General features: G+C 44.4%; 1 protein-coding gene across 1 annotated transcript in view; it reads left to right on the top strand.

The window, feature by feature from the left end:
• Positions 1 to 27,362, top strand: part of RIPPLY3 (ripply transcriptional repressor 3) — a 56,999-nt gene extending 29,637 nt beyond the window's left edge. Inside the window, exons 4-6 of the mRNA XM_057544945.1 lie at positions 17,935 to 18,001; positions 22,650 to 22,717; positions 26,262 to 27,362. Of these exons, the coding sequence (XP_057400928.1) occupies positions 17,935 to 18,001; positions 22,650 to 22,717; positions 26,262 to 26,571 (445 nt within the window). The 3' untranslated portion in view covers positions 26,572 to 27,362. The remainder of the gene's footprint in view (positions 1 to 17,934; positions 18,002 to 22,649; positions 22,718 to 26,261) is intronic.
• The last annotated feature ends 621 nt before the right edge of the window (positions 27,363 to 27,983 follow it).

Below are 27,983 nucleotides of genomic sequence, written 5' to 3' on the forward strand. Positions count from 1 at the left end.
AATTGGATTATTATTCTATTCATACATTCTTTATTGAGAATAATTTCATTAATTCAGCAAATATTCATTGAGCATCTGTTATGAGACATGGTATGGCAAAGATCTCTAGTGGTCTCTTAGCAGCCATTCTCTTCTCCATCCATAATAGCAGAATTTTTAGCAGGATGCACGGTCATCCAGAATAACGACTGTACATCCCAGCCACGCTTACAGTTAAGTGTGGCCACGTGACCAAATTCACAATAGGATGTGAGCAGAAGCTATGTGTGCAACATTTGGGTCTTATCCTAAAAGGTAGGGTGAGTGCCTTTCCCCTCCCTCTCTCTATCCTGCTACTTGAAACTCAGGCATAGTGAGGAGACACCTGAGATCATGAGGAGGGTGGCAACATCTGGGGAAGGTGGAGTAACAATTCAGACAGAGCCTGAACCCTGCACCAGCTCGTTGAGCTGGGCTGCATACCAGCTCCAGACCATTTCCCTCCACACTGTTATATGCAAAATAAACTCCTATCTTGTGTAAGTAACTAATATTTGGAGTCTCTCAAGCGCAGTCAATTTTGTATCCATCGCAATACACAGATTGTTCTGGGTTCTGGGAATACAAAGAATAAAGTTCCACTCTGTTGGGAAGATAAATGCTTTAAAAATTAACACAATTTGTTCATTTAAAAAGCATTTATTGGGACTTCCCTGGTGGCGTGGTAGTTATGAATCCACCTGCCAATGCAGGGGCCACGGGTCTGAGCCCTGGTCCGGGAAGATCCCACATGAGGCGGAGCAACTAAGCCCGTGCGGTGCGCCACAACTACTGAGCCCACGTGCCACAACTACTGAAGCCTGCACACCTAGAGCCCGTGCTCCACAACAAGAGAAGCCACCGCAGTGAGAAGCCCGCGCACCGCAATGAAGAGTAGCCCCCGCTCGCCACAACCAGAGAAAGCCCGCGCAGCAATGAAGACCAAACACAGCCAAAAATAAATAAATAAAATAAATAAATTTATTAAAAAAAACAAAAAAATAAAAGCATTTATTGGATGGACCTAGAGATTGTCATACTGAGTGAAGTATGTCAGAGAGAAAAACAAATACCATGATATCACTTATATGTGGAATCTAAAAAAATGGTACTAATGAACTTATTTACAAAATAGAAATAAAGTCACAGATGTAGAAAACAAACTTATGGTTACCAGGGAGGAGAGGGGGGTAAGGGATAAATTGGGAGATTGGGATTGACATATACACACTACTACGTATAAAACAAATTCATTAATAAGGACCTACTGTATAGCACAGGGAACTCTTCTCAATACTGTGTAATGACCTATATAGAATTTTTAGGAGAGTGGATATATGTATATGTATAACTGATTCACCTTGCTGTACAGCAGAAACTAACACAACATTTTGAATCATCTATACTCCAATAAAAATTTTAAAAATAAATAAATAGGGCTTCCCTGGTGGCGCAGTGGTTGAGAATCCGCCTGCCAATGCAGGGGACACGGGTTCGAGCCCTGGTCTGGGAAGATCCCACATACCGCGGAGCAACTGGGCCCGTGAGCCACAGCTACTGAGCCTGCGTGTCTGGAGGCTGTGCCCCGCAACAAGAGAGGCCGCAATAGTGAGAGGCCTGCGGACCGCGATGAAGAGTGGCCCCCGCTTGCCGCAACTAGAGAAAGCCCTCGCACAGAAACGAAGACCCAACACAGCCAAAAATAAATAAATAAATTTAAAGAAAAAATAAATAAATAAAAGTCATTTATTGAGTGTCAGTTATGTACCAGGCACCTGATCTAGAAGCAAGGGTGAAATAAGGCCACGGGCAGGAAATGAGCAAAGTCATTTACCAGGAACGTAGAGGGGAGGCAGATGCACGATGGTTCAGGGCAAATGGCCCCAGAGGAGACTGGGACAAGGAGAGATGCAAAAGCTCTGTATTTCTTTGCTAGGTCTGCCATAACAAAGCACCACAGACTAAATGACTTCAACAACAGGAATTTATTTCCTCCGGTTCTGGAGGCCACAGTTTCAAGATCAAGATATCAGCAGGAATGGTTTCTTCTGAAGGCCTCTTTCCTTGGCTTGTAGATGCCTGGCCATTTTCTCCCTGTGTCCTAACATGGTCTTCCCTCTGTGTGTGTCTGTGTCCTAATCCCTTCTTTTTTCTTTTTTTTAACGTCTTTATTGGAGTATAATTGCTTTACAATGGTGTGTTAGTTTCTGCTTTATAATAAAGTGAATCAGCTATACATGTACTAATCCCTTCTTATAAGGACATCAGTCATATCAGATAAAGGCCCACCCATATGACCTCATTTGACCTGAATTACTTCTTTAAAAACCCTATCACCAATTACGGTTATGTTCTGAGGTACTGGAAGTTACAACTTCAACATATGAATTTGGAGGGGGTACAGTTCAGCCCAGAATAAAACCCCTTTTATTGGGTGCTAGTTGCACAGCATAAGGCCATGCCCACCATCCCATGCAGATGGGACAAAAAGTGGCCATCACCATGGGCTCAGGCAAACTCTGGAGGCTCTCAGGCATCGTGTGTGAAGTCCCCATCCTGGAGAGCCAGCCCAGGTCCAGCCGGCATGTAGCTGGTTTCACTGGAATCCTGGTGGCTAAAGACAAGTCAGGTAAGCAGGAGACTCAGCCCAGGGGTGAAGGTATCAAATGATTCTCGTTACAGTTCCTATGTGTGTGGGTTTTCCCCACGCCACCAAGCAATTCTCAGACACCAGCTGGATGTCCTAAAATCCAACTCAGGTAAGCAGGAGACTCAGCCCAGGGGTGAAGGTATCAAATGATTCTCGTTACAGTTCCTATGTGTGTGGGTTTTCCCCACGCCACCAAGCAATTCTCAGACACCAGCTGGATGTCCTACAATCCAACTCAATTCTGACACCATCTACCTGGAGACAGCGTCGGGTCCCACAAGTTAAGGGCTCAGTCCTGCAAGACTGTCCCATGCCCCCAACCCAACTTCAGCAGCCAGTCCCAAGCCTAGGCTGTCACTTGTGCTTCCGACTGACCAGCCATATATCACAGGTTCCAATGCCCTCCTCCTTGGAGTCTATTAATTTGTTAAAGCAGCTCACAGAACTCAGAGAAAAATTTTCTTACTAGATCACCGATTTATTATAAAAGAATATAACTCAGGAACAGCCAGATGGAAGAGATGCCTAGGGCAAGGTCTGGGGCAAGGGCCCAGAGGTTCTGTCCCCAATCGCTACGTGTTCACCAACCTGGAAGCTCTCTGAACCCCGCCCTCTTGGGTTTTTATGGAGACTTCATTATATATATTTTTAAAATAAATTTATTTATTTATTTATTTATATTATTTTTGGCTGTGTTGGGTGTTTGGTGCTGTGTGCGGGGTTTCTCTAGTTGCAGCGAGCCGGGGCTACTCTTTGTTGCAGTGCGCGGGCTTCTCATTGTCGTGGCTTCTCTTGTTGCGGAGCACGGACTCTAGGCACGCAGGCTTCAGTAGCTGTGGCACGTGGGCTCAGTAGTTGTGGCTTGCGGGCTCTAGAGCGCAGGCTCAGTAGTTGTGGCACATGGGCTTAGCTGGTCCGCAGCATGTGGGATCTTCCCAGGCCAGGGCTCGAACCCGTGTCCCTTGCATTGGCAGGCGGATTCCTAACCACTGCGCCACCAGGGAAGCCCCAGAGACTTCATTATATTTAAATCATGCTTGAATAAATCACTGGCCACTGGAGATTGGTCCAACCTCCAGGCTCTCTCCCCTCCCCCAGGAGACTAACCCTGTCACCAACCACATGATTGGTTCCCCTGGCAACGAGCCCCCATCCTTAGGTGCTTTCCAAAACTCACTTCATTAACATAAACTCAGGTGTGGTTGAAAGGGGTTTGTTATGAATATTAAGACACTTTTTCACTCTTATCACTAAGGAAATTCCAAGGGTTTTAGGAGCTCTGTGCCAGAAACGGGCAAAGACCAGATACATATTTGATCACAATATCACAAAGTATAATAGTGTCCATGTGAAAGAGGGAAAGAGTAAAGCAGAGGTGCCAAGTTAGTCAGATCATGGGACCAGGGCTGAAGTCCAGGGCAGGGGCAGGGCCAGAACTGGCAGTGGGGATGAAACTGTGCCCCTCAGGTTGGGACTTGAACCTGGCCAGAACCCAGACTGGGACTTGAACCCACTGTCTTTTGTTTTATTTTATTTATTTATTTTTTTGACCACACCACACAGCACGCGGGATCTTAGTTCCCTGACCAGGGATCTAACCCGTACCCCCTGCAGTGGAAGCATGGCGTCTTAACCACTGGACCACCAGGGAAGTCCCCCCACTGTCTTTTAATTGAGATCACACACCTGGTCTCAGGACTTAATGAAGCTCAGGTTCTTTATGTCTCCTTGCAGAGAGAATTCAGTGAGAGACAAAGTGATAGGTAAGAAGTGGATTTATTTTTTAAAAAAGGGAATTCCCTGGTGGTCCAGTGGTTAGGACTCTGCGCTTTCACTGCAGGGGGCCAGGGTTCGATCCCTGGTTGGGGAACTGAGATCCTGCAAGCGGAGTGGCCAAAAAAAAAAAAAAAAGGGAAGAAGTGGATTTATTTACAGAGATACACATTCCATAGACAGAATGCAATCCGTCTCAGAAGGCGAGAGTGGCCCCAGGGCATGGGGTTGTCACAGAAAGTGAAAGTGGCCAAGGAAGAAACACTCCACAGGGTGAGGACCATCTCAGAAGGCGAGAGGCCCTGAATTATGGGGTGGTTAGTTTTTTCTGTTTTTTTTTTCAAAGCTGGTTTTTTTTGTTGTTGTTGTTTTGTTTTTTTTTAAAAATTATTTATTTATTTTTTAAAAAGAATTATTTATTTATTTATTTTTGGTGTGTTGGGTCTTCGTTTCTGTGCGAGGGCTTTCTCTAATTGTGGCAAGCGGGAGACACTCTTCATCGCGGTGCGCGGGCCTCTCATTATCGCGGCCTCTCTTGTTGCGGAGCACAGGCTCCACACGCGCAGGCTCAGTAGTTGTGGCTCACGGGCCCAGTTGCTCCGCAGCATGTGGGATCTTCCCAGACCAGGGCTCGAACCCGTGTCCCCTGCATTGGCAGGCAGATTCTCAACCACTGCGCCACCAGGAAAGCCCAGGGGTGGTTAGTTTTTGTGGGCTGGGTATTTTCATAGGCTAATGAGTGGGAGGATTATGCCAACTATTTCAGAGAAGGGGTGAAGATTTCCAGGAACTGGGCCGCCACCCACTTTTTAGCACGTGCTAATGTATTATTACAATGAGCGTATAATGAGGCCCAAGGTCCACTGGAAGTCGAATCTTCCGCCATCTTGGGCCTAGTTGGTTCTAACCAGTTTATGTTGTATCCAATGGTCTTGTCATTCTTTTAAAGGTTGTGCCCTGCCCCCTTCCCTCTTGTTGTAAGGACATCAGAAAGGACTGGGGCAGGGACGAGCGTATTCCTCCAGGCTGCATCCGCGCCAATGGAAATATAAGCTTTCAGGTAGAATCAGCGCATATCGTGGAATTGTATGATAATCTCAGGGTCATGTCCTGCAGGACAGAGCCCCATCTTCATGTGCCCCTATGGGCAGGCTGCGCCAGTCCTTAGGAAGATCCTCTCCCTGATCATGTGCCCAATCTTCTGCTGAGCTGGGACATAGTAGACTGGTGCCTGTGTTAGGCGTGAACCTGACACACTTATGCGAGCTGACCAGCGGGGACCACTCAGAAGGTTGCAAACCCTTAGTTTAAAAGGCTACACCCAATCTCATGGATGCTTCCTGCTCTTCATCAGAGGGAATGGGCAGTGAGATGAGCAAGTTTACTCGTCTTTATTTCAAAGGTTTGAAAAAAACTGCCTTTCCAGGGACTTCCCTCATGGTGCAGTGGATAAGACTCCGTGCTCCCAATGCAGGGGCCGCAGGTTCGATCCCTGGTCAGGAAACTCAATCCCACATGCGTGCCACAACTAAGGAGCTGGCAAGCTGCAACTAAGGAGCCAGGCTGCCATGACTAAGAGCCAGTGCAACCAAATAAATAAAAATAAATATTTAAAAAACAAAACAAAACTGCATTTCCAGGCGCCATAGATGCCAAGGATTGTCCTGCTTTCTCCTCGTCATACTCTGTTTTCTTCTCTCTTAGCTCCATTAAAATATGTGTACATCAAAAAGTGTTTTCACTCTCAACACCATAAAAACCCAGAGGGCCAGAGGAAACAAGGAGGGTCTGCATTCAGCTTATCAGAGTAGAAGCAGAACTTCTGCGTGACCCAGAGCCTGGACAGTCGCTTTTGAGGATGATCAGAATGAACTATGGGTCTTGCTGCCACCATCCAGTCACCTCCCCAACACAATTTATCCTTCCTGTGGACAGGCCCCTGGACTGCCAAGTGAGATCAGTTCTAACAGGTGACAGCGGGAGCCCTGTCATCTGTGTGGCATGTTGCTAAGACCCTGTCAAAAAGAAAACCACTGGACCAAAATGGTGTCACTGTCACTGGTGCTGAAAGCCCATGATACCAAACCCAGATTTAATACCTGGCCTAATTGCAGTTTTGACCTTCCCCAGAAATGTGATCTTAACCAACCAGTTTGGAATTTTCTGGTCAACGCCAAGTCATTTGGGCCCTCTCTGTTCCCCAGAGGAAGAAGAAGTGATCTGCATGATAAAACCCTTGCTTTGGGACTTCCTGGAGGTCCAGTGGTTAAGACTCCAGGCTTCCACTGTAGGGGACGCAGGTTCGATCCCTGGTGCAGGAACTAAGAAGTCTTGGGGTGTGGCCAAAAAAACCCTTGCTTTTCCCTTTCCCCAAAACGAATGTCCTGGACCTAAAAGAATCTTTTCTTTTCTTTTGCTAATAGCTCCCCTGCCCCACCCTTCTTATAAAAACCTTCCGTTTCTGTACAATCCCATGTAGCACCCGCCCTTCTAGCTGCCAGACAGGATGCTGCCTAGTAAGTGAAACGCCTAGTAAAGCCAATTAGATCTTCAGATTGACTTGGTTGGATGTTTTTAACACTCCAGACTCTGGAGAGAGCCCTCCTGGGTTCATGTCTAAGCCCTGATTTTCTGGGTTACCTTGAAGAAATGATTTAAAATTGTATTGTTCACTAAATTTCTTTTCAAATTTGAATATAAACTTCCTAATGTAGACACAGAACTTGTCTATCTTGTTGGCTGCCGAAACCCCAGCACTAGAAAGAGTGTTCCACACATAGTAAGTGTTACAAAAGTATTGAAGAAGTCAGTAGAAGAGGTAATAGAGATATGAAAAGATATGGATGTGAACATTAAACTTTGTTCTTCTGAAAAAAGAAAAATGATTTAACTTCTCCGTGATTTGGTTTCCTCCCCTGTAAAATATGGATACTACTACTCTCTCCCTTATACATCTGAGTGAATTAATATCCGTAAACCACAGCGCCAGGCACATAATTAATGCTCAGTAAATGTTAGCCAAAGTTACGATTGCTATTAGCTACTATTAGGGCAGTAGGCAGGCCATTTCCTGAGCTTCTGTCATCTCGCTCCTGAAACGGAGAGGGACTAAGAATTGACACCACAGGTCACTTCTAGCTCAAGATGTGGGGTCTGGCTTCCCATAACTATATCTATATCTATATATCTATATCTATATCTGTTTCTGTATCTATCTATATCTGTATCTTTTTCTTTTTTCCACACAGCACTGCAAAGTAGCAGGCAATATGTAATTGTGCGTTTCTTCGTCCTCCTATAGACACAATGAAAAGAGTGAATCTTAGATACAACAATGGAGGATGTATTTGGGAATTCCCTGGCGGTCCAGTGGTTAGGACTCGGCCCTTCCACTGCAGGGGGCACAGGTTCAATCCCTCGTCCTCGGGGAACTAAGATCCCGCAAGCAAGTAAGCTGTGCAGCACGGCAAAAAAAAAAAAAATTTAAAAAAGATAGATGGAGGAGTTATTCATTTCCTGGGGCTGCCATAACAAATTACCACAAACTGGGTGGCCTAAAATAACAGAAATGTATTCTCTCACAGTCCTGGAGGGCAGAAGTCTGAAATGAAGGCGACTGCAGGTTTCTTCCTTCTGGGGGCTCTCAGGAAGAATCCCTTGAATGCCTCTCTCCCAGCTTCGGATGGCTGCCGCAATCCTCAGCGTTCTTTGCCTTGTAGATGTATAATTCCAGCCTCTGCCTCTGTCTTCACATCTTCTCTCTGTGTCTCTACTTCATATCTCCTTCTGCCTTCCTCTTTTTTTTAAAGATTTTTTTTTTTGATGTGGACCATTTTTAAAGTCTTTATTGAATTTGTTACAATATTGCTTCTGATTTATGTTTTTGGGTTTTTTTGTGGCTGCGAGGCACGTGGGATCTTAGCTCCCTGATCAGGGATCGAACCTGCATCCCCTGCATTGGAAGGCGAGGTCTTAACCACTGGACTGCCAGGGAAGTCCCTCCCTCTGCCTTTCTCTTATAAGGACACCTGTCCTTGGATTTACGGTTTGCTCTAAACCTAATTACATCTGCAAAGTTCCTTTTTCTAAGTAAGGTCACACTCACAGGTTCTGGGGGTTAGGACTTGGACATAACTTTTGGGGCCACTATTCAATCCTCTCTAGGCGGAATACCACCCTGTTTCCTTTGGGGACAGCCTGAAGTAAGATCCTTACTTATTTTATCCACATGTGGCCGATGATTACTTATCTTCGGCCACATGTGGATAAAACATTGCTTTCTATGTTCTCTCATTTTGGGCTTTAGGTCAACATACATAATTAAATTGGGCCACTGCTATGTACTTCTTCATTTTCTTCTGAAGCTAACCGTAGTTACAGCTACACACTCTCTAACACCTACTATGTGTCAGATGTCCTTGTAGACACCAGGATACAGTAGTGAACAAAAACAGACAGAAGCCTTGCCTTCATGGAGCTGAACTCCTACTGGGAGAGGCAGAAAATAAATAAAATAAATAGATTTTTTAAATAGTATGTTAATATCGAAAAAAAAAAAACCACACTAATTCTAGAGGCTACATACACCCCAATGTTCGTAGCAGCATAATTTACAATTGCCAAGGTATGGAAGCAACCTGTGTCCATCAACAGATGAATGGATAAAGAAGATGTGGCACATATATACAATGGAATGTTACTCAGCCATAAAAGAAGAACAAAATTTTGCCAATTGCAGCAACATGGATGGACTTGGAGGGCATTATGCTAAGTGAAATAAGTGAGACAGAGAAAGACAAATACTGTGTGATATCATTTATATGTGGAATCTAAAAAAATACAACAAACTAGTGAATAAAACAAAAAAGAAGCAGACTCACAGATATAGAAAAAAATTAATGTTTACCAGTGGGGAGAGGAAATGGGGGAGGGGCAATATATGGGTAGAGGAGAAAAAAGGGTTATTATGGGATTATATGAAATCATGTGTGTGAAACTTCTGAAAATTGTAAATCACTGTAGAATTTTTTTAAAAAGAAGCTAGGGACTTCCCTGGTGGTGCAGTGGTTAAGAATCTGCCTGCCAATGTAGGGGACACGGGTTCGAGCCCTGGTCTGGGAAGATCCCACATGCCACAGAGCAACTAAGCCCGCAAGCCACAACTACTGAGCCCAAGTGCCACAACTACTGAAGCCCGCATGCCTAGAGCCCATGCTCCGCAACAAGAGGAGCCACCACAACGAAGAGTAGCCCCCCTCGCCGCAACTAGAGAAAGCCCGTGTGCAGCAACGAAGACCCAATGCAGCCAAAAATAAAAAGATTAATTAATTAATTAATTATTTAAAAAAAGAAGCTAAAAATAGTATGTTAAATGTGGTAGGTACTATGGATAAAAATAAAGCAGGAAAGGAAGGAGGATAGGCAATGCTGAGGGATGTATGTGTGTGTGAGAGAGAAAGGGAGAGAGAGAGAGAGAGAGGTACTTTAAACAAGTGTCCAGGGAAAGCAGCATCCTCAGGGGACACTTGAGTAAAGACTTGAAGAAGGTGAGAGGCAGGTTCACCCGAAAGGTGAGTGTTTCTGGGATGTTCCTGGTGCATTAACAGTCCAGAGGCCAGGGGCTTTAGGGGGAAGGATGGAGGAGAGAGCAGTAGATGAGATCTGAGAAGTAAAGGGTGTCAGGGGAGATCAGGCAGGGTCTCGTAGCCATTGCTATGGTCTGGCTTTAACACAGGTAGTATCTGGAGATGGTTCCAGTGTCCAAATGTCAGTTATCACATGGTTGAGCTAGGGACATCCACAGTCATAGAGGGAAGCTTAGTTACAGAACGTTTCCCCCATTCACACTTTGAACACAAGATTCATGTTAAATTTTCTTTTCAAGAGCAAACTCAAGCCTTAAAATAAGAATTCAAAACCAAGTATATTTCATCTAGCAATCTCACTTCTGAGTATATACCCAAAAGAATTGAAGCAGGGATTCATGAATGCTGTTCATAGCAGTATTATTCACAATAGCCGAAAGACAGAAACAACCGAAGTATTTACTGACAGATGAATGGGTAAACAAAAGTGATGTATCCATACAATAGAATATTATCCAGCCTTGAAAAGGAAGGATATTCTGACACTTGCTACAACATAGATGAACCTTGAAGACTTAAAAAACAAAATTCAACTGAGTAAATTTTAAAGATCTTATTGGTTTTATTCAAGGATTTATGAATCAGGCAGCATCCACTCCAGCAGATAAAAGGAGCTCTGAAGACCTGTACAAATTGAAAGACTTTTTTTTTTTCCCAAATGAAAGACTTTTATAGGCAGAAGGGAGCAGAAACAAGGAAGTTAATGGGGCAAAAAGCAGATTGGTTTTGGCAAGGTCACTTCCCTTTAGGGGATGGCAGGATCTATCAGGCATATGATCTCACTAGTGCTGAGCAGGTGACTCCTGATTGACTAGTTTAAGATTCCATTTCTGAAGGAGGCCAAACTGTAATTAAGTCTTGATTTTGGGGTGGGGAAGGGGGGTTGATAAATTGGGATTGACATATACACACTACTATATATAAAATAGATACCTAATAAGGACCTGCTGTTTAGCACAGGGAACTCTACTCAACACTCTGTAATAACCTATATGGGAAAAGACTCTAAGAAAGAGTGGATATATGTTTATGTATAACCGACTCACTTTGCTGTACAGCAGAAACTAACACAACATTGTAAATCAACTATACTCCAATAAAAATTTTTTTTAAAAATAAAAATAACCCCCCCCCCAAAAAAGTCTTGATTTGGCAACATGGGGCTTAGCATAACTGACTCCATTTGGGGTCTGTTATCTTGTTTTTAACAGGATTTTATGCTAAGTGAAATAAGGCAGTCACAAAAGGACAAATATTGCATGATTCCACCTATATGAGGTACCCAGAATAATCAACTCATAGAACAGAAAGTAGAATAGAAGTTACCAGGGACGAGGGAGGGGGAAATGGAGTTATTATTTAATGGGTAGAGTTTGTTTGGGATGATGAAGAGGTTCTGGAGACAGATGATAGTGATGACTGCACAACAATGTGAATGTGCTTGATGTCACTGAACCTGTATACTTAAAAATGGTTAAAATGGTAAAATCTAGTTATTTGTATCTTGCCATGATTTCAAAAAAATAAAAATTAATTAATTAATTAACCCCCCCCCAAAAAATACCAACTATATTACTTATTCCCATGGAACAAATACATGTATTTTAGTCTCCAAAAAATCTTTTAGAAAACAACAACATCAACAGCAATAACTACATCTTGTAACTTCTAAGTTAGCTTTCAGAGGTACAGAGTGCTTTGTGGAGTGGATAACAGGAAATAGGTTCTGCCTAAACAGAAGGAAAGGAAATGGTCATTTCCCCGCCTGTCTTCAGCACTGTTTATGTAAAAATATTCTGCCCTCTTAGATGTTTTGACTTTTGGTATCCTCCTCCTAGGCCAGCCGGAAACCCTGAGGGTTAACATCTTTACTCTTTGTTTTTAAGCAACAGCTGAAAGTCAGCATATGAAAAAGAATTTTTAATTAAAGAGAGCAGAGCAAGAAACAGAACCTCAATTTTATTTATTTCCCACACCACCTCTCAGGCAGGAATTTACATACTTGAAGTTATACAATTTTTCCCAGTTTCTAAACCATGGTCCTAATTAAGTTTAAGATTTCTATACCCTTCACCAAATACTTCGTCTATCATAAAGATCTTCCTTGGATCCAAAAAAGTTTGAGAAATTGTTATAGGGGACTTCCCTGGTGATGCTGTGGTTAAGACTCCGCCTGCCAATGCAGCGGACACGGGTTCGAGCCCTGGTCCGGGAAGATCCCACATGTCGCAGAGCAACTAAGCTTGTGCGCCACAACTACTGAGCCTGCGCTCTAGAGCCCACGAGCCACAACTACTGAAGCCCGCGCACCTAGAGCCCGTGCTCCACAACAAGAGAAGCCACCACAATGAGAAGCCCGCGCACTGCAACGAAGAGCTCGCCGCAACTAGAGAAAGCCTGCGTGCCGCAACTAGAGAAAGCCTGCGTGCAGCAACGAAGACCCGACGCAGCCAAAAATAAATAAATTTATTTAAAAAAAAAAAGAGAAATTGTTATAACATACTTGGTAGCACAAAGCCCTTTGAATTCCCAACTACCTCAAAAGCACTTTCTTTTCCTGTATTTTAATTTCTTTACCTGCAGAAAAAAGAAATTAAAAAAAATCCCCAAACCTTTATTCTATATTACCAATGAATTTATTTTTCATTACATATATTTTCATAAAAAACATGCATAATTTAAACTATTGTTTATAGAGTCACACTCCACCTCCTCGAGGATTGAATATCTACATAAACTTTTCTATTTTATTTTTTTATTGAAGTATAGTTGATTTGCAATGTTATTTTAGTTTCAGGTGTACAGCAAAGTGATTCAGTTTTATACATATATTCTTTTTCAGATTCTTTTCCCTTATAGGTTATTACAAAATACTGAGTATAGTTCCCTGTGCTATATAGTAAGTCCTTGTTGGTTATCTATTTATCTATTTTATATATGTGTGTGTGTATGTTAATCCCAAACTCGTAATTTATCCCTCCCCTTCCCCCTTTCTCCCTTGGTAGCCATAAGTTTGCTTTCTATGTCTTTGGGTCTATTTCTGTTTTGTATATAAGTTCATTTGTGTCTTTTTTTTAGACTCTGCATATAAGCGATATCATATGATACTTGTCTTTCTCTGTCTGGTTTACCTCACTTAGTATGATAATGTCTAGGTCCATCCATGTTGCTGCAAACGGCATTATTTCATTCTTTTTTATGGCTGAATAATATTCCATTGTATATAAGTAACTACATCTTTCCCATTCATCTGTCAATGGACATTGAGGTTACTTCCATGTCTTGGCTGCTGTAAATAGAGTTGCAATGAACATTGGATGCATGTATCTTTTCGAATTATGGTTTTCTCGGGTTTACACAAAGTTTTTTTTTTTATAAGTTTATTTATTTATTATTTTTGGCTGCATTGGGTCTTCGTTGCTGCACGTGGGGGCTTCTGTGTTGCAGTGAGGCTACCACAGCTCATGTGCCTAGAGCCCGTGCTCCGCAACAAGAGAAGCCACTGCAATGAGAAGCTCACGCGCCACAATGAAGAGTAGCCCCCGCTTGCTGCAGCTAGAGAAAGCCTGCGGGCAACAACGAAGACCCAATGCGGCCAAAATTTAAAAATAAATAAATAAATAATTTTAAAATAAATAATTTTAAAAAAGAATACTTGCCTATTCTGCCCATTTATTCAATATTTATTGATATCAGTATGAACTCAATAATATTTATTGGCAGAAAGAAAAACAAAACAAAGCAAAAAGACAAAACTGAGTGGGGGTGGGGATAAATTAGTAGTTTGAGATTAAAAGATACACACTACTGTATATAAAATAGATAAACAACAAGGACCTACAGTATAGCAGAGGGAACTATATTCCATATCTTGTAATAACTTATGATGGAAAAGAATCTGAAAAAGAATATATATATATGTATAACTGAATCACTTTTCTGTATACCTGAGACTAACACAACATTGTAAATCAACTATACTTCAATTAAAAAAATTATAATAACTGAGTACCTACTGTGTGCAGATGCTGTCTTGAGTCCTTTTTGACCTTTAAATGTATTTTTTTGGCATTTGGTTTCCAAAGCCTATGTACCCAGTAGGACCAAGAGTACTGGCTCTCTAACCAGATGGTGACTTTGCACTAGTTATCTAATTTCTCTCAACCCCCGTTTCTTAATCTGTAAAATGGGAATAATGCCTGTTTGCAGGATTGGGGTGAAGATTAAATGTATAGCTTATAAAATTAATACATGATCCACAAAAGGACAAATGATTCCTATTATACAAGCCTGGAATAGTCAAAGCCATACAGACAGGAAATAGAATGGTGGTTACCAGGGGCTGACGAAGGGAGGAATGGGAAGTTAGTGTTTAATGGGTACAGAGTTTCAGATCAGGATGATGAAAAAGTTCTGGAGATGGATGGTGGTGATGGTTGCACAACAATGTGAGTCTACCTAGTGCCAATGAATTATATTTGAAAATGCTTAAAATGGTAAATTTTATATTATGTGTATTTTACCACACACAAAAAAAGTAATATAGGCTCATTGTTGAAAATTTTAGAAAACATTTAAAAAATGTTTAAAATCCTTAGTAATTCCAGTACTCAGTGGGCACATCTGTATTGTCATTTGTATCCTTCGTATACTGTTGGGTCCTACTCATACAATTTTGTTCTTTTAACATCACAAGTATTTTCCCATGCTGTTCAAGTCAGAAAATGTTTTTATTAGCTGCATGATATTCCACTATCATCTGTTTAATCATTGTCATATTTTGAGACTTAACTTTTCAACATTATAAAAAACACTATAATGAACACCTTTCTGTGATTAAATACATCTTCATCCCCATCTTGAATACATCTTTAATATAGACACAGAAGTACAGTTACTGGGCCAAACAGGTGAATATTTTTAAGGCATGTGATGTAGGTTGTCATACTTTTCTGAAAGTACCCTGGTTGCATTGCCTCAGGCTACCTGAAGACTCGCATTTGAAAGCACCCACACCGGTTGCCCATTGTCCCTTTATAAAATCCTTTCTCTGTTGGTAGATTAAATATGGTATCTTATTGTTGCAATGTTGTCTGTTAATGTTCTTTGCCTCCCCTCCCCCATGCCCTTATACTCAGTGTCTTTTAAAATCACTGTGTGAAATTTTAAAGTTTTTAAATTAATTCCTCCCTTCGCCTTTAATAAGGTTTCATTATTGTCATAACCTGTTGCTCTTTTTTTTAAAAACATCTTTATTGGAGTCTAATTGCTTTACAATTGTGTGTTAGTTTCTGCTTTATAACAAAGTTCAATCAGCTATACATATACATATATCTCCATATCTCCTCCCTCTTGCGTCTCCCTCCCACACTCCCTCTTTTTTTTTTTTACACAACTTAAAATTTTTTATTTATTTATTTTTTTGGCTGCGTTGGGTCTTCGTTGCTGCGCGCGGGCTTTCTCTAGTTGTGGCGAGCGGGGGCTACTTTTCATTGCAGTGCACGAGCTTCTCATTGCGATGGCTTCTCTTGTTGCAGAGCTCGGGTTCTAGGCTCACGGGTTTCGGTAATTGTGGCGCACGGGCTCAGTAGTTGTGGCCCGCGGGCTCTACAGCGCAGGCTCAGTAGTTGTCGCGCTCGGGCTTAGTTGCTCTGCTGTATGTGGGATCTTCCCGGGCCAGGGCTTGAACTCGTGTCCCCTGCATTGGCAGGCGGATTCTTAACCACTGCGCCACCAGGGAAGCCATAACTTGTTGCTCTTAAAGGGGAAAAAAATGTGGAAACATTTTAATGTCTGAAGTTAATTTTTTTTTTAATTCCATTACCGTAAGTCACATAAAGTAAGCTCGCGTTCTTAGACGCGGCGTCAGTGGGGCACTGAGCAGCAGATCGTACTTAAGCGAGGGGCCCGAGTCCAGGCCGGCCGCCCTCAGGGTTCTGCCGCCGGGCTCTACTAATGAAACAGCACTCCTCCCACCCTGCCCGAGCTCTGGGGACCACGACAGCTGCGCCCCCGCGAGCCCTGCAGCCCGGCCAGGTATTCCCAGGGCACGCGCGCCATCCCGGCTCATCCAAGGCGCTTTCTGTGCCGGGCCCGGGGCTAACCAGAGGAAGATCGCACCCACCCTCGGAGAAAGCCACATCCTTTTCCAAGGCCTCCGTCGTTGGGAAGGGTGCTGTCATCTGGAGAGCTCTCTCCGCCGCCTTCCACCGCCTGGATGCGTTGCTGCAGCCCCACCGCCGCTTTGAGCATCGCGGTCGGGGCTTCCGGGTGCCCGCGGTTCAGCACCGCAGGCAGGGCGGGTCCACAGGCTTCAGTAACCTCCCCCGAAACCCCGCGGCCGCTTTAAAAGTCGTGGACGTGAGATTTCCCGCAAATCTGGAGACCTAGATGCAGGAATCAGAAACCCGAGGGACGCGGAGACCCCAGAGGGGCGGGAAGAAGCCAGGGATCCCTCCTCTCCAGCACCGGGCGCGGGAGGCCCCTGGGCGAGGGAGCGCGCCCGACGCCACCGCCCAAGACCCCTGCCCCCTGTGCCCCCTCTCCACGGCTTTCTGTGTCACTTCCCGCCGTCCCCTCCCCGAGCTTCCTCGCCCCCGCCCCTGGCGATTATGCCTGGATTTCCTTTGTTCCCTCCACACCCTTGACCAGGGCTTCCCAATTCCCCTTCTTGACCTCGTCCCCTCCTCCCCGCGGCGCTCCCTCCTGGAGCTTTGCTTGTCCCCTCCCGGAGCTTCTCCGGTGCCCTCCCTACCCTCTCCCGGGTTTCCCGTGTCCCCTCCCCGCCCCGCCCCCGTTTTTAAACCTGGCGCCGAGAGCGCGGGTAGGTGAGCGCCCTCGCCCGAGCGGTTAAAGGCGCGGCCGGTCGCCGGCGCCGCTGGAGGGGCGCGGGCTCCGAGGGCACCATGAGACCCGAGGCAGCGGCCGGAGCCCGGGAGGCACGGGGACGCGTCTCTCACTGCCCCGGGGACGGTCCACGGGGACCACCGCCGCCGCGCGGGCCCGAGAGGTGAGGGTGTCCCCGCGGCGCGTCGGTGCGGGGAGCGCAGGCAGGATGCTCCGGCCGCGCTGAGTCCCCGAAGCCGGGCGGAGACCTGGAGCCCTGGAGCCCGACGCGACGCAGAGCAAGTTCCTTAGCCAGAGTCAGGGACGCAGAATCTTCTCGGCTCCAGAGCACAGTTCTGAAGTGCGGAGGCCCAGGAGGTGCCCGGCAATGGGCCAAAGCTTCGGTTTCTAGATCTGAAACCCACCGGGCTGGGAGCGGTGAAGTCTTCGGGGGCCCCTCCGCGAACCCTTCAGGGGGTCGCGTCACGTTGACTGTCACACTCTTGGTGACATTCTTTGTTTGCCCTGTGCGTGGGGCTCAGCGTTCGCTGTCCCCGGGCACCAGCCTTTTTTAAGGTAGTAAAGTTAAAATCAAATTAGCAGGGGAGGTGTGGAAGGGTCTGGGTGGCCAGGCAGCCAGAGAGGAGGAACACATTCCCGCTTTTTGCATCGTAAAACTCTGTACACTCATCTCTGTGCAGTCAGAAATTAATGAGCAACAAAGTAGCCAGCTACCGCGGGGAGTCTGAATGGAAGAATCCTGCCAGGCTGGGAAGAGAAATTCCTCAAATAATGATGTGTATCATATTTGGGATTTCTCAAAAAGCCCAGTGAAGGCAGAGAACTGGGAATGTGGCAGGAGAAAAAAAAACGCAAATGGCACAGACTGAGAACTTGAGAGAACATTCTGGTGTGTCCAGTGACTCTTAGGCAGACATTAGAAATTATAAGAATGTTAACTCTTATGATCTAACTTTAAAAGCAGAAAATGCTGGGGTTCACTCTTGGTCCCTGTCCTTCCAGCCAAACACCATGGAGACCTTGGATCCTGACCCCCCAGGATGCTGACCCCACCAGAGCTGGAAGCCAGGTAAGGTTAAGTGTGGGCATTGTAGGTATCAACCAGTTCAGCCAGGAAGTGGCACCATCCCTAAAATAAAGGGACCATGAAAGGCCTCCTCGGCCAGTCCCTCCCTTGGTCATCTAATGCAGAAGTGCCTTGGGGTCTGGGGGTAGGAGCCTGGCCAGCTAGGTGTTGATCATATCTGAGTCATTCATATACAGATTGGCTCTTGCTTGCTTCTCCTTTCTTGAAAAGCAAAGGCACTATGGCAGAACTGTTTCAAGGGCATTATAAGAGATTTCTTCCATGTTGGGTTTTTTCTTCTTCTTTTATTTATTTATTGGCCACACCTCGGGGCTTGAGGGATCTTAGTTCCCTGACCAGGGACTGAACCCCTCCCGGGCCACGGTAGTGAAAGTGGCGAGTCTTAACCACTGGGCCACCAGTGGAATTCCCCCATGTTGGGTTTTTTCCTGCTAACCGGCTGGCAGAAGAGAGGAGAAGTCTGTCTCGGTCCCCCTCACCTTAGAGAAAAGCTGAGCGTGCCATCAGCCCTGGGCTGGTGCAAATACGGGCAGAGCCCTGTCTGGGGTGCCCAGAAGGTGTGGTTAAAAGTCCCCACCCGCCGCCTGGCCCTTTCTGAAGCTCTCTGGGCCCTGTGTGCAAGCACTCCTGGGGTAAGTCATGTTGTCTGAGCAGACGCACTCCAGCTGAGGGCTTTGTGCGTGAAGATTAATCACCACCACTATTCTTTTGTCTCCTGCATTGGTAACTAAATTGTTTTATACTTACTGGAGTAATGACTTACTTTCATAGAATTTGCCTGTCCTTTGTTATATTTTAAAATATAAATTGATGACTTATAAAATGCTGGAGTTAATTGGGCTGGGAAGGACCATTAGGTTACACCTGTGGCATTGTGCAGTTATTTTTAGTATGATAAGAAACTCAGGTTCAGACCTTTCATGCATTTTGAAATTTATACTCTTTTATTAAATTAGTCTGAATAATGAGAGTTTTAATTTGGTTACTATTATTTAAAGAGTGAAGCAAATCAAATTATATTAAATTAACGAGGAATATGATTTTTTAGCGCAAATTTTTCTTACATACAATATCTAAATAATGGGAAGTAATTCCCTCTTTTGCATTCAAACTTAAGTTCTTAAACATAAGATTTAAAAGGTGTTTGGGAGAAAAAATTATCCAATTTTCTTTTAAATGAAGTGTATGTATAGCCTCTCCGTTTGCAAGAATGAAAATACAGCACACTTTCTAATGTAAGGTAGTCTTCCCCCCCCCCCCATTATTATGAGAAGGCCATTTGTGAGAAAAATGAAGATTACTCGCAGAAAAATGTTAAGCTATGGCAACTTTCTGTTGATCATCAGCGAGGCACAACGGATCAAGCAGTTGCGTTCATGGATTTGTTGGGGGGCCGGGGTGGAGAGTGGGTGTTCATGGGGGCTGTAGAGCTCGCTGCCCGGCTCCCCCTCTGGCCAGCTCTTTGCAGACCCCGATCTGCCGGGCAGAGCGGTCAGCAGCGGACGACTGCAGACCCGAAGTATCGCGCTCGGTTCCCCTGGGGAGGGCAGCCCGGCGCGGGGAGGGACGGCTTCTTGCTCAGCAGCGCCCTCTGCCGACAAAGCAGGAGAACTCCTCGGCTCCTGAGCTCTGTTGTGTATTTCTTGAGAAATGTCATTGGTCGGGAATGGTGTGGGTGAGGGGTGAGGGATTACTGCCTAGTGACCTGTACCACGATTGCAGGCGAGCAGATCACAGTTAGAATACAATCTAAATTCGAGGGAAAGTCTCAAGACCCTGTGTCCTGAGCAGTGGGGTCACCCTCGCTCATTTGGTTCCCCTGGCACCACCACTTGGGAGCTGTCTCCCTCCCGTGCCTGGGAAAAAATGAATGACAGCCCAAGCCTGCAAGGGAGATGATTTCTAGGGCATGTCAGGGACTGTGTTTTCCTGCGCATCCTTCCATCTTCCAGGCTTCCTGCATCGTAGCTTTTTTTTTTTAATTTAATTTTTTTATACAGCAGGTTCTTATTAGTCATGCATTTTATACACATCAGCGTATAAGTGTCAATCCCAATCTCCCAATTCATCCCACCACCACCACCCGGCCCCCCCTTCCCCCCCCCCCCCCCCGCATCGTAGCTTTACCAGAGTCAGAGGCATGCATGGAGAGGACAGAGAGATCCTCACAAAAGTCTCTCTTGTATCTCTTCTTTCGCACAAACCACCCCCACCCCCCGCCTTTTTTTTTTTTTTCTTGGTAGAGACACTCAGAAACATGTATTCTGAGAGAATCAGAAGGTTTTGGTACAAATGCCATAAAAATGTGATGTGATACACACATCACGTGTGAGCCCCGCTGTGGCTAAACAATCACCCCCCTACCTCCCCCCACCCCCAATGCTCGGCGGCCTTTCACTGTCCCGGGGACCCTGTCAGGAGCTTCTGTGGAGCTCATGCATTGTTGGACGAGGTGTTCTTGTTTAACGTCCTTCAGCTAAAGCACAGTTTCGTTCTTCAACAGCTCCCTGTCAGTGTGTCCCGAGGCCCCTCCCCCTCCCCCTCCCCCAAGGAAAGCTGTCACCTCTCTGGGTGCAAAGGGAAGGTGCTGTCTGTGGCATTTTGGTTTCGTAGCTGTTCAGCCCTGTCACACACCCCTTTAACACAGTGTGTACCTTGTATACATTTCTGTTACCCTGAATTATTGGAGTGTGAATATTTAGACGTTTAAGTCATCAGGATATTTGAGGTGTGAAGTTTTAAAATCTGTGTATGTTTGTGCGGTAAAGTTTATAGAGTTTATAAAAGTGTGCTATGTGTTTCCCAGAGTCTGGTTAGAATTAATCACTTAAAGGAAGCTATTTCTCCGTACTACCCTCCACTGCCTTTAGGCATCTACCAAGGCTTGCATTGTCTATTATATCCTCTCCCATCACAGGGTGTAAAATTACCACTGACAGCCCAGGATTGCTTATGGTGGTAGAGTGAGTCTGAGCAGTTAGAGATACTTTATAATTATGAACAGAGCTTAATACAGACGTGATTTCTTGGAGTCCCCAAAGAGTGAACTTCATTATGGAAAAGATTTTGTTCCAAAGACCCTCATTCTTTCCCTTAGCTTACCATAGCATATTATAAAAATCAGCCTGGTAAAATGTCCAGGTGCCTTATGGTTTGAGGTCTTACATTGAGATTTTTAATCCAGTCTGAGTTATTTTTTGTGTATGGTGTAAGATAGGGGCCCAGTTTCATTCTTTTGCATGTGGCTGTTCAGTTTTCTCAAGACCATTTTTTGAAGAGACTGTCCTTTCCCCATTGTATATTTTTGTCTCCCTTGTCATAAATTAATTGACAATATACATGCATGAGTTTATTTCTGGGCTCACTCTTCTGTTCCATTGATCTATGTGTCTGTATTTAGGCCAATACCATACTGTTTTGATTCCTATAGCTTTGTAATATAGTTTGAAATCAAGAAGTGCAATGCCTCAAGCTTCTCCTTCATTCTCAAGATTGCTTTGGCTATTCAGGGCCCCCAGCAAGTGGTCTCCGCCCTTCTGGATGCTACCGAATGTCCTTGGAATCTGTCTTTCCTTTCCCTTCTGGTTGGTGTTACTTGAGTTCAAATCACCTCTTGTCAGGTGCCTCCAAGCCCTTAGCTCACCAGTCTATGCTATGCACTGCTCCCAGCAGCCACCATGATCCTTAAAATACAGATCTGGGGGCTTCCCTGGTGGCGCAGTGGTTGAGAATCTGCCTGCTAACGCAGGGGACACAGGTTCGAGCCCTGGTCTGGGAAGATCCCACATGCCATGGAGCAACTGGGCCCGTGAGCCACAACTACTGAGCCTGCGCATCTGGAGCCTGTGCTCCGCAACAAGAGAGGCCACGACAGTGAGAGGCCCGCGCACAGCGATGAAGAGTGGCCCCCGCTTGCCGCAACTAGAGAAAGCCCTCACAGAAACGAAGACCCAACACAGCCAAAAATAAATTAAAAAAAAAAATACAGATCTGATTGTTGAATTCCCAGCTCAAAATCAGTAATGGTCTTGAATCCTGTCTCCAGAATGAAACTTAGACTCACTAGTGGGTATTCAAGTTGTTCAGTGTCTGGACTTAGCTTCCTATTGAGCCCTTTTACCAATGCAGTCTCTCATTCATTCCACGCTGGGCTCCACCTTTCCACACTGTGCTCTCTATTTTCCCGCCCCTCGGAATTTGATGCTCTGCTCCGCTAGGAATGGGCCCAGAACTGCATACCCAAGTGCCACTGATGTCCCTGCCAAGGCCCCCGTGAACCCTTTCCTGATCCTCTTCCTTGCTTAGAATAGTTAGCATCTTATTGTACGGTGCTTTGTAGTGTAGTTATTTGCCTCTACGTGTGTCTTTCCTCATTAGATTTAAAATGCATGAACTGGGGGACTGTGTCCGACTCGTCTTTCCACCTTGGGATCCCTCACAGTGCCCGGGATATCGTGACAACAGTAAGAGGAAGAGGAGCTTATCACATACTGTTAAGGTGTTTAAACTATCTCTAAAATTGGAACTGATACAAGTGCAGGCTACTTAGATTTTATTTTTAAAAATTTCAGGATGCTGCTTTCAGAGGCTTCTTGACTGTGTCTGTGTTTGTATGTGTCTGTCTTTACAGCTTGAGCCTGGGTGTGACCAACAAACCTTTGGATCGAAGGGGGCCTTTGGGTTTCAGCATCCTGTGAGGTAATATCTGACTTCACTGTAAGAAATGTATTATTTCCTTTTTTAAAATTATTATTTTTATTTTTATGTAACATTGCTAAAGGTTTACAAGATATGATTTTAAAATGGGTGTATTTTATGGTTTTTATATTAATTGATACAAACATAGCAAAATACCTATGCGTATAAATTATTTGGCCAGTATCCGCTCACTTCATACCTTTAAGAAAGAGAATATAAGCTCATTTGCAATCCAATCATAATAATTAACTAGTTAATAACATAAAGCAAGCTAAAATAATTTTTAAAGAATGTTGACCTGAAAAAGTGTAATGATTCTCCGTGTAGGCGTTCCTATGTGGAACAAATTAATGTGTGAATTACAATACAGTTTAAAAGTACACATGCGTATAATTATCCACTAAAGATAATTTATAATTTTTGAAGATAAATCTATGACATTTCAGAATAATGTTTTTCAGTCCATAATAATCTTGAAAAAACGATTAAGGCTGCCTTCCACATAAGGCGCCCTCTGCCGGACTATATTATTTCCTTTAAATATAAGCATTAATACACTTCAGTGTCTTCAAGTGTATACATTTTCAAAAAAAGGAAAATAGGGCTTCCCTGGTGGCGCAGTGGTTGAGAATCTGCCTGCCAATGCAGGGGACACGGGTTCGAGCCCTGGTCTGGGAAGATCCCACATGCCGCGGAGCAACTGGGCCCATGAGCCACAACTACTGAGCCTGCGCGTCTGGAGCCTGTGCTCCGCAACAAGAGAGGCCGCGATAGTGAGAGGCCCGTGCACCGCGATGAAGAGTGGCCCCCTCTCGCCGCAACTAGAGAAAGCCCTCGCACAGAAACAAAGACCCAACTCAGCCAAAAATAAATAAATTAATTAATTAATTAAAAAGGAAAATAATTCAGTATATTCTCCAACATTATTTAGTTATGATTATCCCAAGGAACTTCAAGGATATTTTGTTGGATTTCTAGAATCTATTCATTTATTCATTCATTCAGGGTTTCATTTGCAAGTTGGAATTGGCCTCTTTTCTTTATACTTGTTTATACCTCTTTTTTATACCATCTTTTGCCTCGTGTTAAATGTAATTGCATATGAATTGTATATGCATATCAGCTTATTTACTTAGATATTTAGGTATATTTCTACTTTTCTCCCAGGATATAAGTTAATGTACTGCCTAGTGCCAAGTAGACCCCCTAAATGTAGATGTGAAGTAAATGAGGGGCTGGATGGATGCTGTACCACGGTTGGATCCTCTGGCCTCTGAGTAGTTCTTTCATGGTCCTGGTCTTGGCCATGATCAGGACCCTCACTGCTGTATCCCTCTTTTTTGTTTCTTTGTTTTTTGGCCACGCCGCTCGGTTCCCTGACCAGGGATCGAACTTGTGTCCCCTGCACTGGAAGTGCGGAATCCTAACTACTGGACCACCAGGGAATTCCCTATATCCCTCTTACATTTCATCCACTTTGGGCAAGTGGTTCATGCACTGGACTTTTATCTGTTTCTCTATGTCTGTTTCTCTCCTATCTCTCTCAGCCTGTCTCTTTGCAGCTGTCATTTCCTTCACCAAAATAAACCTAGCCTACGCTGTCACCTCTCATCAGAGTATTTTTCCCCTGGTTGTCCCAGAAGACTAGAAGCTTTAATAAAACTCAAGGATACTAACGGCCAGAGATGAAAATTAGAGCCCCTCAAACTGATCTCAAAGAATGATGTTTGGAAAAAGGAAGTTTTCCTAGTGTTTCACATCAGTGGTCTTCAATCCTCATGAAATCACTGGGGAAGCTTTACAAATACAGGTGGGAGGTGGGGCGGGGCGATTCCCCTGGGGGTGCTGGGGAAAAGCGCAGGTATCTGTATTTTTACAGGCTTCCCAGGGGACCCCAATGTGGGCTGGGGTTGGGATCCACTCCCTCCTTCATGCCCCATGAGCCTTCACCTGCACACCTGCCCCTGGGCCTGCCTCACAGACTCTGCTGTGCCCCGACTTTTGATTCATTGAAAATGTAGTGACTGGTGATGTGTGATCTGCATCTGTGTAACTGTGCATTGCAGGCTGAATACACAACTTTATCTTTATTACAAAATTTTATCTTTTTATACACAAAAATGGGGAGAATGGTATAGTGAACCCCCATGTGCATCACCAGCCTCAATAATTATCAGTGTTCTCAGGATCTGATCATGTTTATCATGTCTCCCAAAGATTTGTTGTTGTTGTTAGAATAGTTTAAAGCAAATCCCAGACATCCTACACACTCACTTGTAAATACTTCAGCATGACACCTAATTTTTAACATGGCCAACCACTAAACTATGCTGTCCTAGATTTACATAGATGTGCATTCTCTCTGTTGCAGAGTTTCTCAGTCTTGGCACTACTGATGCTTTGGACTGGCTAATTTTTAAAAATTGAAATGTAGTTGACTGGAGTGGATAATTCTTTGCTGCGGGGCTGTCCTGGGCATTGTGGGGTGTTTAGCAGCATCCCTGGCTTCCACACACTAAATGACAGTAGCTGCCCTTCAGTTGGGACAACTAAAGTTGACGCCAAACATTGCTGAATGTCCCCTGGGGGTTGAGAACCATCATCTACTGGAAATCCTAGAAAGTTAAAAATTGCCCCACATTATTTATAGTAAGGTGTTTTCTCTCTCCCTTTTCTCCTCCATCCAAAAAGGGGGGAATGGAAATCAGTTTTGCAAACAAGCAATGATCGATTGATAATCCCTCTCAGTTCCTTTATAAGACCACAGGGGAAAATGCAAACAATTAGTAAGTCAAAGCTACAAGAAGAGATTATGGGGACAGTGGGACATTTAGAATACTTTCCATGTATAACTGGAATCCTAAATTCACAAAACCTGGATTTAGAGGTTCCAAATTCTATATATTCCTTTTCTTCCTCCTTTCCTTCCCTTCCCTCCCCCCGCCCCCGTTCTCTCTTTCTCCCTCTCCCTCTCTCTCTTCTAGAAAAATTGCCAGGGTTGCCATTTTCTATTCTGCCAAAGTGAGGGATGCACCCCTACAGGCGACGTTTACTATGGCAACATTCAGAAAGATTAGCCACTTCTCTAGACCAGGGTTTCAGGGTCAAGTTTCCTCCAAAGTCATGACATTCCCTCTGCTTGGAGGGGTCAGGGGGGAGTGAGGCATCCCCTGAATAGGACATATATTATCCAGAATGAATCAGGTCCTTTGATCAGAGAGAGCCTCTTAACCTTGGAACTCAATGTTTTACTATCCTTTTACCTTTGTGGAAGCACACCCTTCTCCCTGTGTTGGTCTAAATTGATTTGCTCACCCAGATTACAGCTCACTTCTGACCTAGTGTGGGGTTCACTACCAGGTCCCCCCATCTGCCCACAGTTTTGTGTTCTGGTGACTTGAAAAAAAAACCCCACTGTGCACAGTGAAGACAAAATCAGGAAGGAAGTTTGGGAGTTAGCTGCTTCTAGGGAATAGGATCCTCTAGATGCAGTTTAAGACTGTTTTCAGGTTGATTAACGGTGTATTTGTTTCTTAAATATTAGACTTTATTTACCCATTTCTAAGCGTCAAGAGTATCTGCAGAGTTCCGGGGAGAAGGTGCTGGCCAGCTTCCCCGTGCAAGCCACCATTCACTTCTACAACGATGAGTCCAATTCAGATGAGGAGCAGGACCAAGAAGTCCAGCCCTCCGACCTTCAGTGCCAGGAGGCGCAAGACGGCCCAGGAGGAAAGGGCAGAGACCAGCTGACAGACCCAGGGTGGCACCCCGGAGGCTGCGGTGGCCTCGGTGGTAAGGGTCCGCTCCCCTACCCTGGCTCTCCGGAGGATGCTGGGTGCTCCACATCCAAGTAGTCTGTCTCTCCTGCACCAGACCCACCTCACATGCGCCCTGGGGACAACCCTTGGGGACAGCCGCACCAGGACACTTTGCGTTTCAACTGGGTGTACAAGGATTTGACTTTCTCTGGCCAGCACCCCACTCGTGGCAAGGACTCAGCTTTTACTCGTCCTTCTCCTATTGATTCTCTGTGCCTCATTTGTACCTTTGAGAAAGGATTCTAGGTCCAAGAGGTTTGCATCCACACGGGTTGTTATCAGGCGGGGCCAACTGTCAAAGCACGTTCAGCAATGTCACTGTGCTGATCGAACGACAAATTATTCCATATCGATTAATAACCCACCCACGCCTCTCACTTAACCTGAGACCCTTTATTTGGCTATTTCCACTTTTGTAAAAATGATTCAGGTATTGTCCGAGGTTGATGTGGTTGCTTAGTGACATTCTGAAAAAAAAGTTTATTTATAAAAAACACACAAACACACTGAATAATTTCCATAAAAGTAACAAAAATACAAAGATAAGGATCTGGGGGGGGAACCATTCTGGATAAAAACATGTATGAGGCTTGTCTAAGCACTGTGTGTATGAATAGAGAGATGAGCTTTAACTCTTAGCTGGGGACCACTTTGGGCTTATTACTTGACTAGAGTAACACTGTTTTCAATCAAAGTACCAAATGTAATATTATTTTCAGCTTTTTATATTTTGATGACCAAATGAGTGTATTTGTCAAGATTTTTTACTTAACTATTTTGCATGTTGTTGTCTTCCCAGTTTCTACTTGAAATAAATATTTTGAGAGACAAAATCATTTGATAATCATCTTTTTTGTTTGACATTTTAGATTCAATTAGTGCCTCCTTTAAAGTTTTTAAAAGTTTGTCAGGATTTTTCTATATTTAACTCTTTATATTTGTGTATTTTTAAGAATGCAGAAAAAGTATAAAAATGAAAGCAAAATGGCCTATAAGCTCAATGCCCTGAAAAATCCATTAATATTAAAAAATAGGAGGGGGACTCCCTTGGTGGTCCAGTGGTTAAGAATCCGCCTTCCAATGCAGGGGGCCCAGGTTGGATCCTTGGTCAGGGAACTACAGTCCCACATGCCCTGGGGCAACTAAGCCCAGGAGCCACAACTACTGAGCCCAAGCACTGCAACGAAAGATCCTGCATGCCGCAACTAACAACTGGCACAGCCAAAAATAAATAAATAAATACTTTTTTAAAAAATAGGAGGGAATTCCCTGGCAGTCCAGTGGTTAGGAGTCAGCGCTTTCACTGCCAAGGGCATGGGTTCAATCCCTGGTTGGGGAACTAAGATCCCACAAGCTGTGCACCGTGGCCAGAAAATAAAATAAAAAATAGGAGTAATACATGCAAATATTCCAACAACCCAAACATTTAGAAAAGTATTGATATGTGT

This window comes from Balaenoptera acutorostrata, chromosome 4, assembly GCF_949987535.1.
Source record: "Balaenoptera acutorostrata chromosome 4, mBalAcu1.1, whole genome shotgun sequence".
NCBI classification, from domain to species: Eukaryota; Metazoa; Chordata; class Mammalia; order Artiodactyla; family Balaenopteridae; genus Balaenoptera; species Balaenoptera acutorostrata.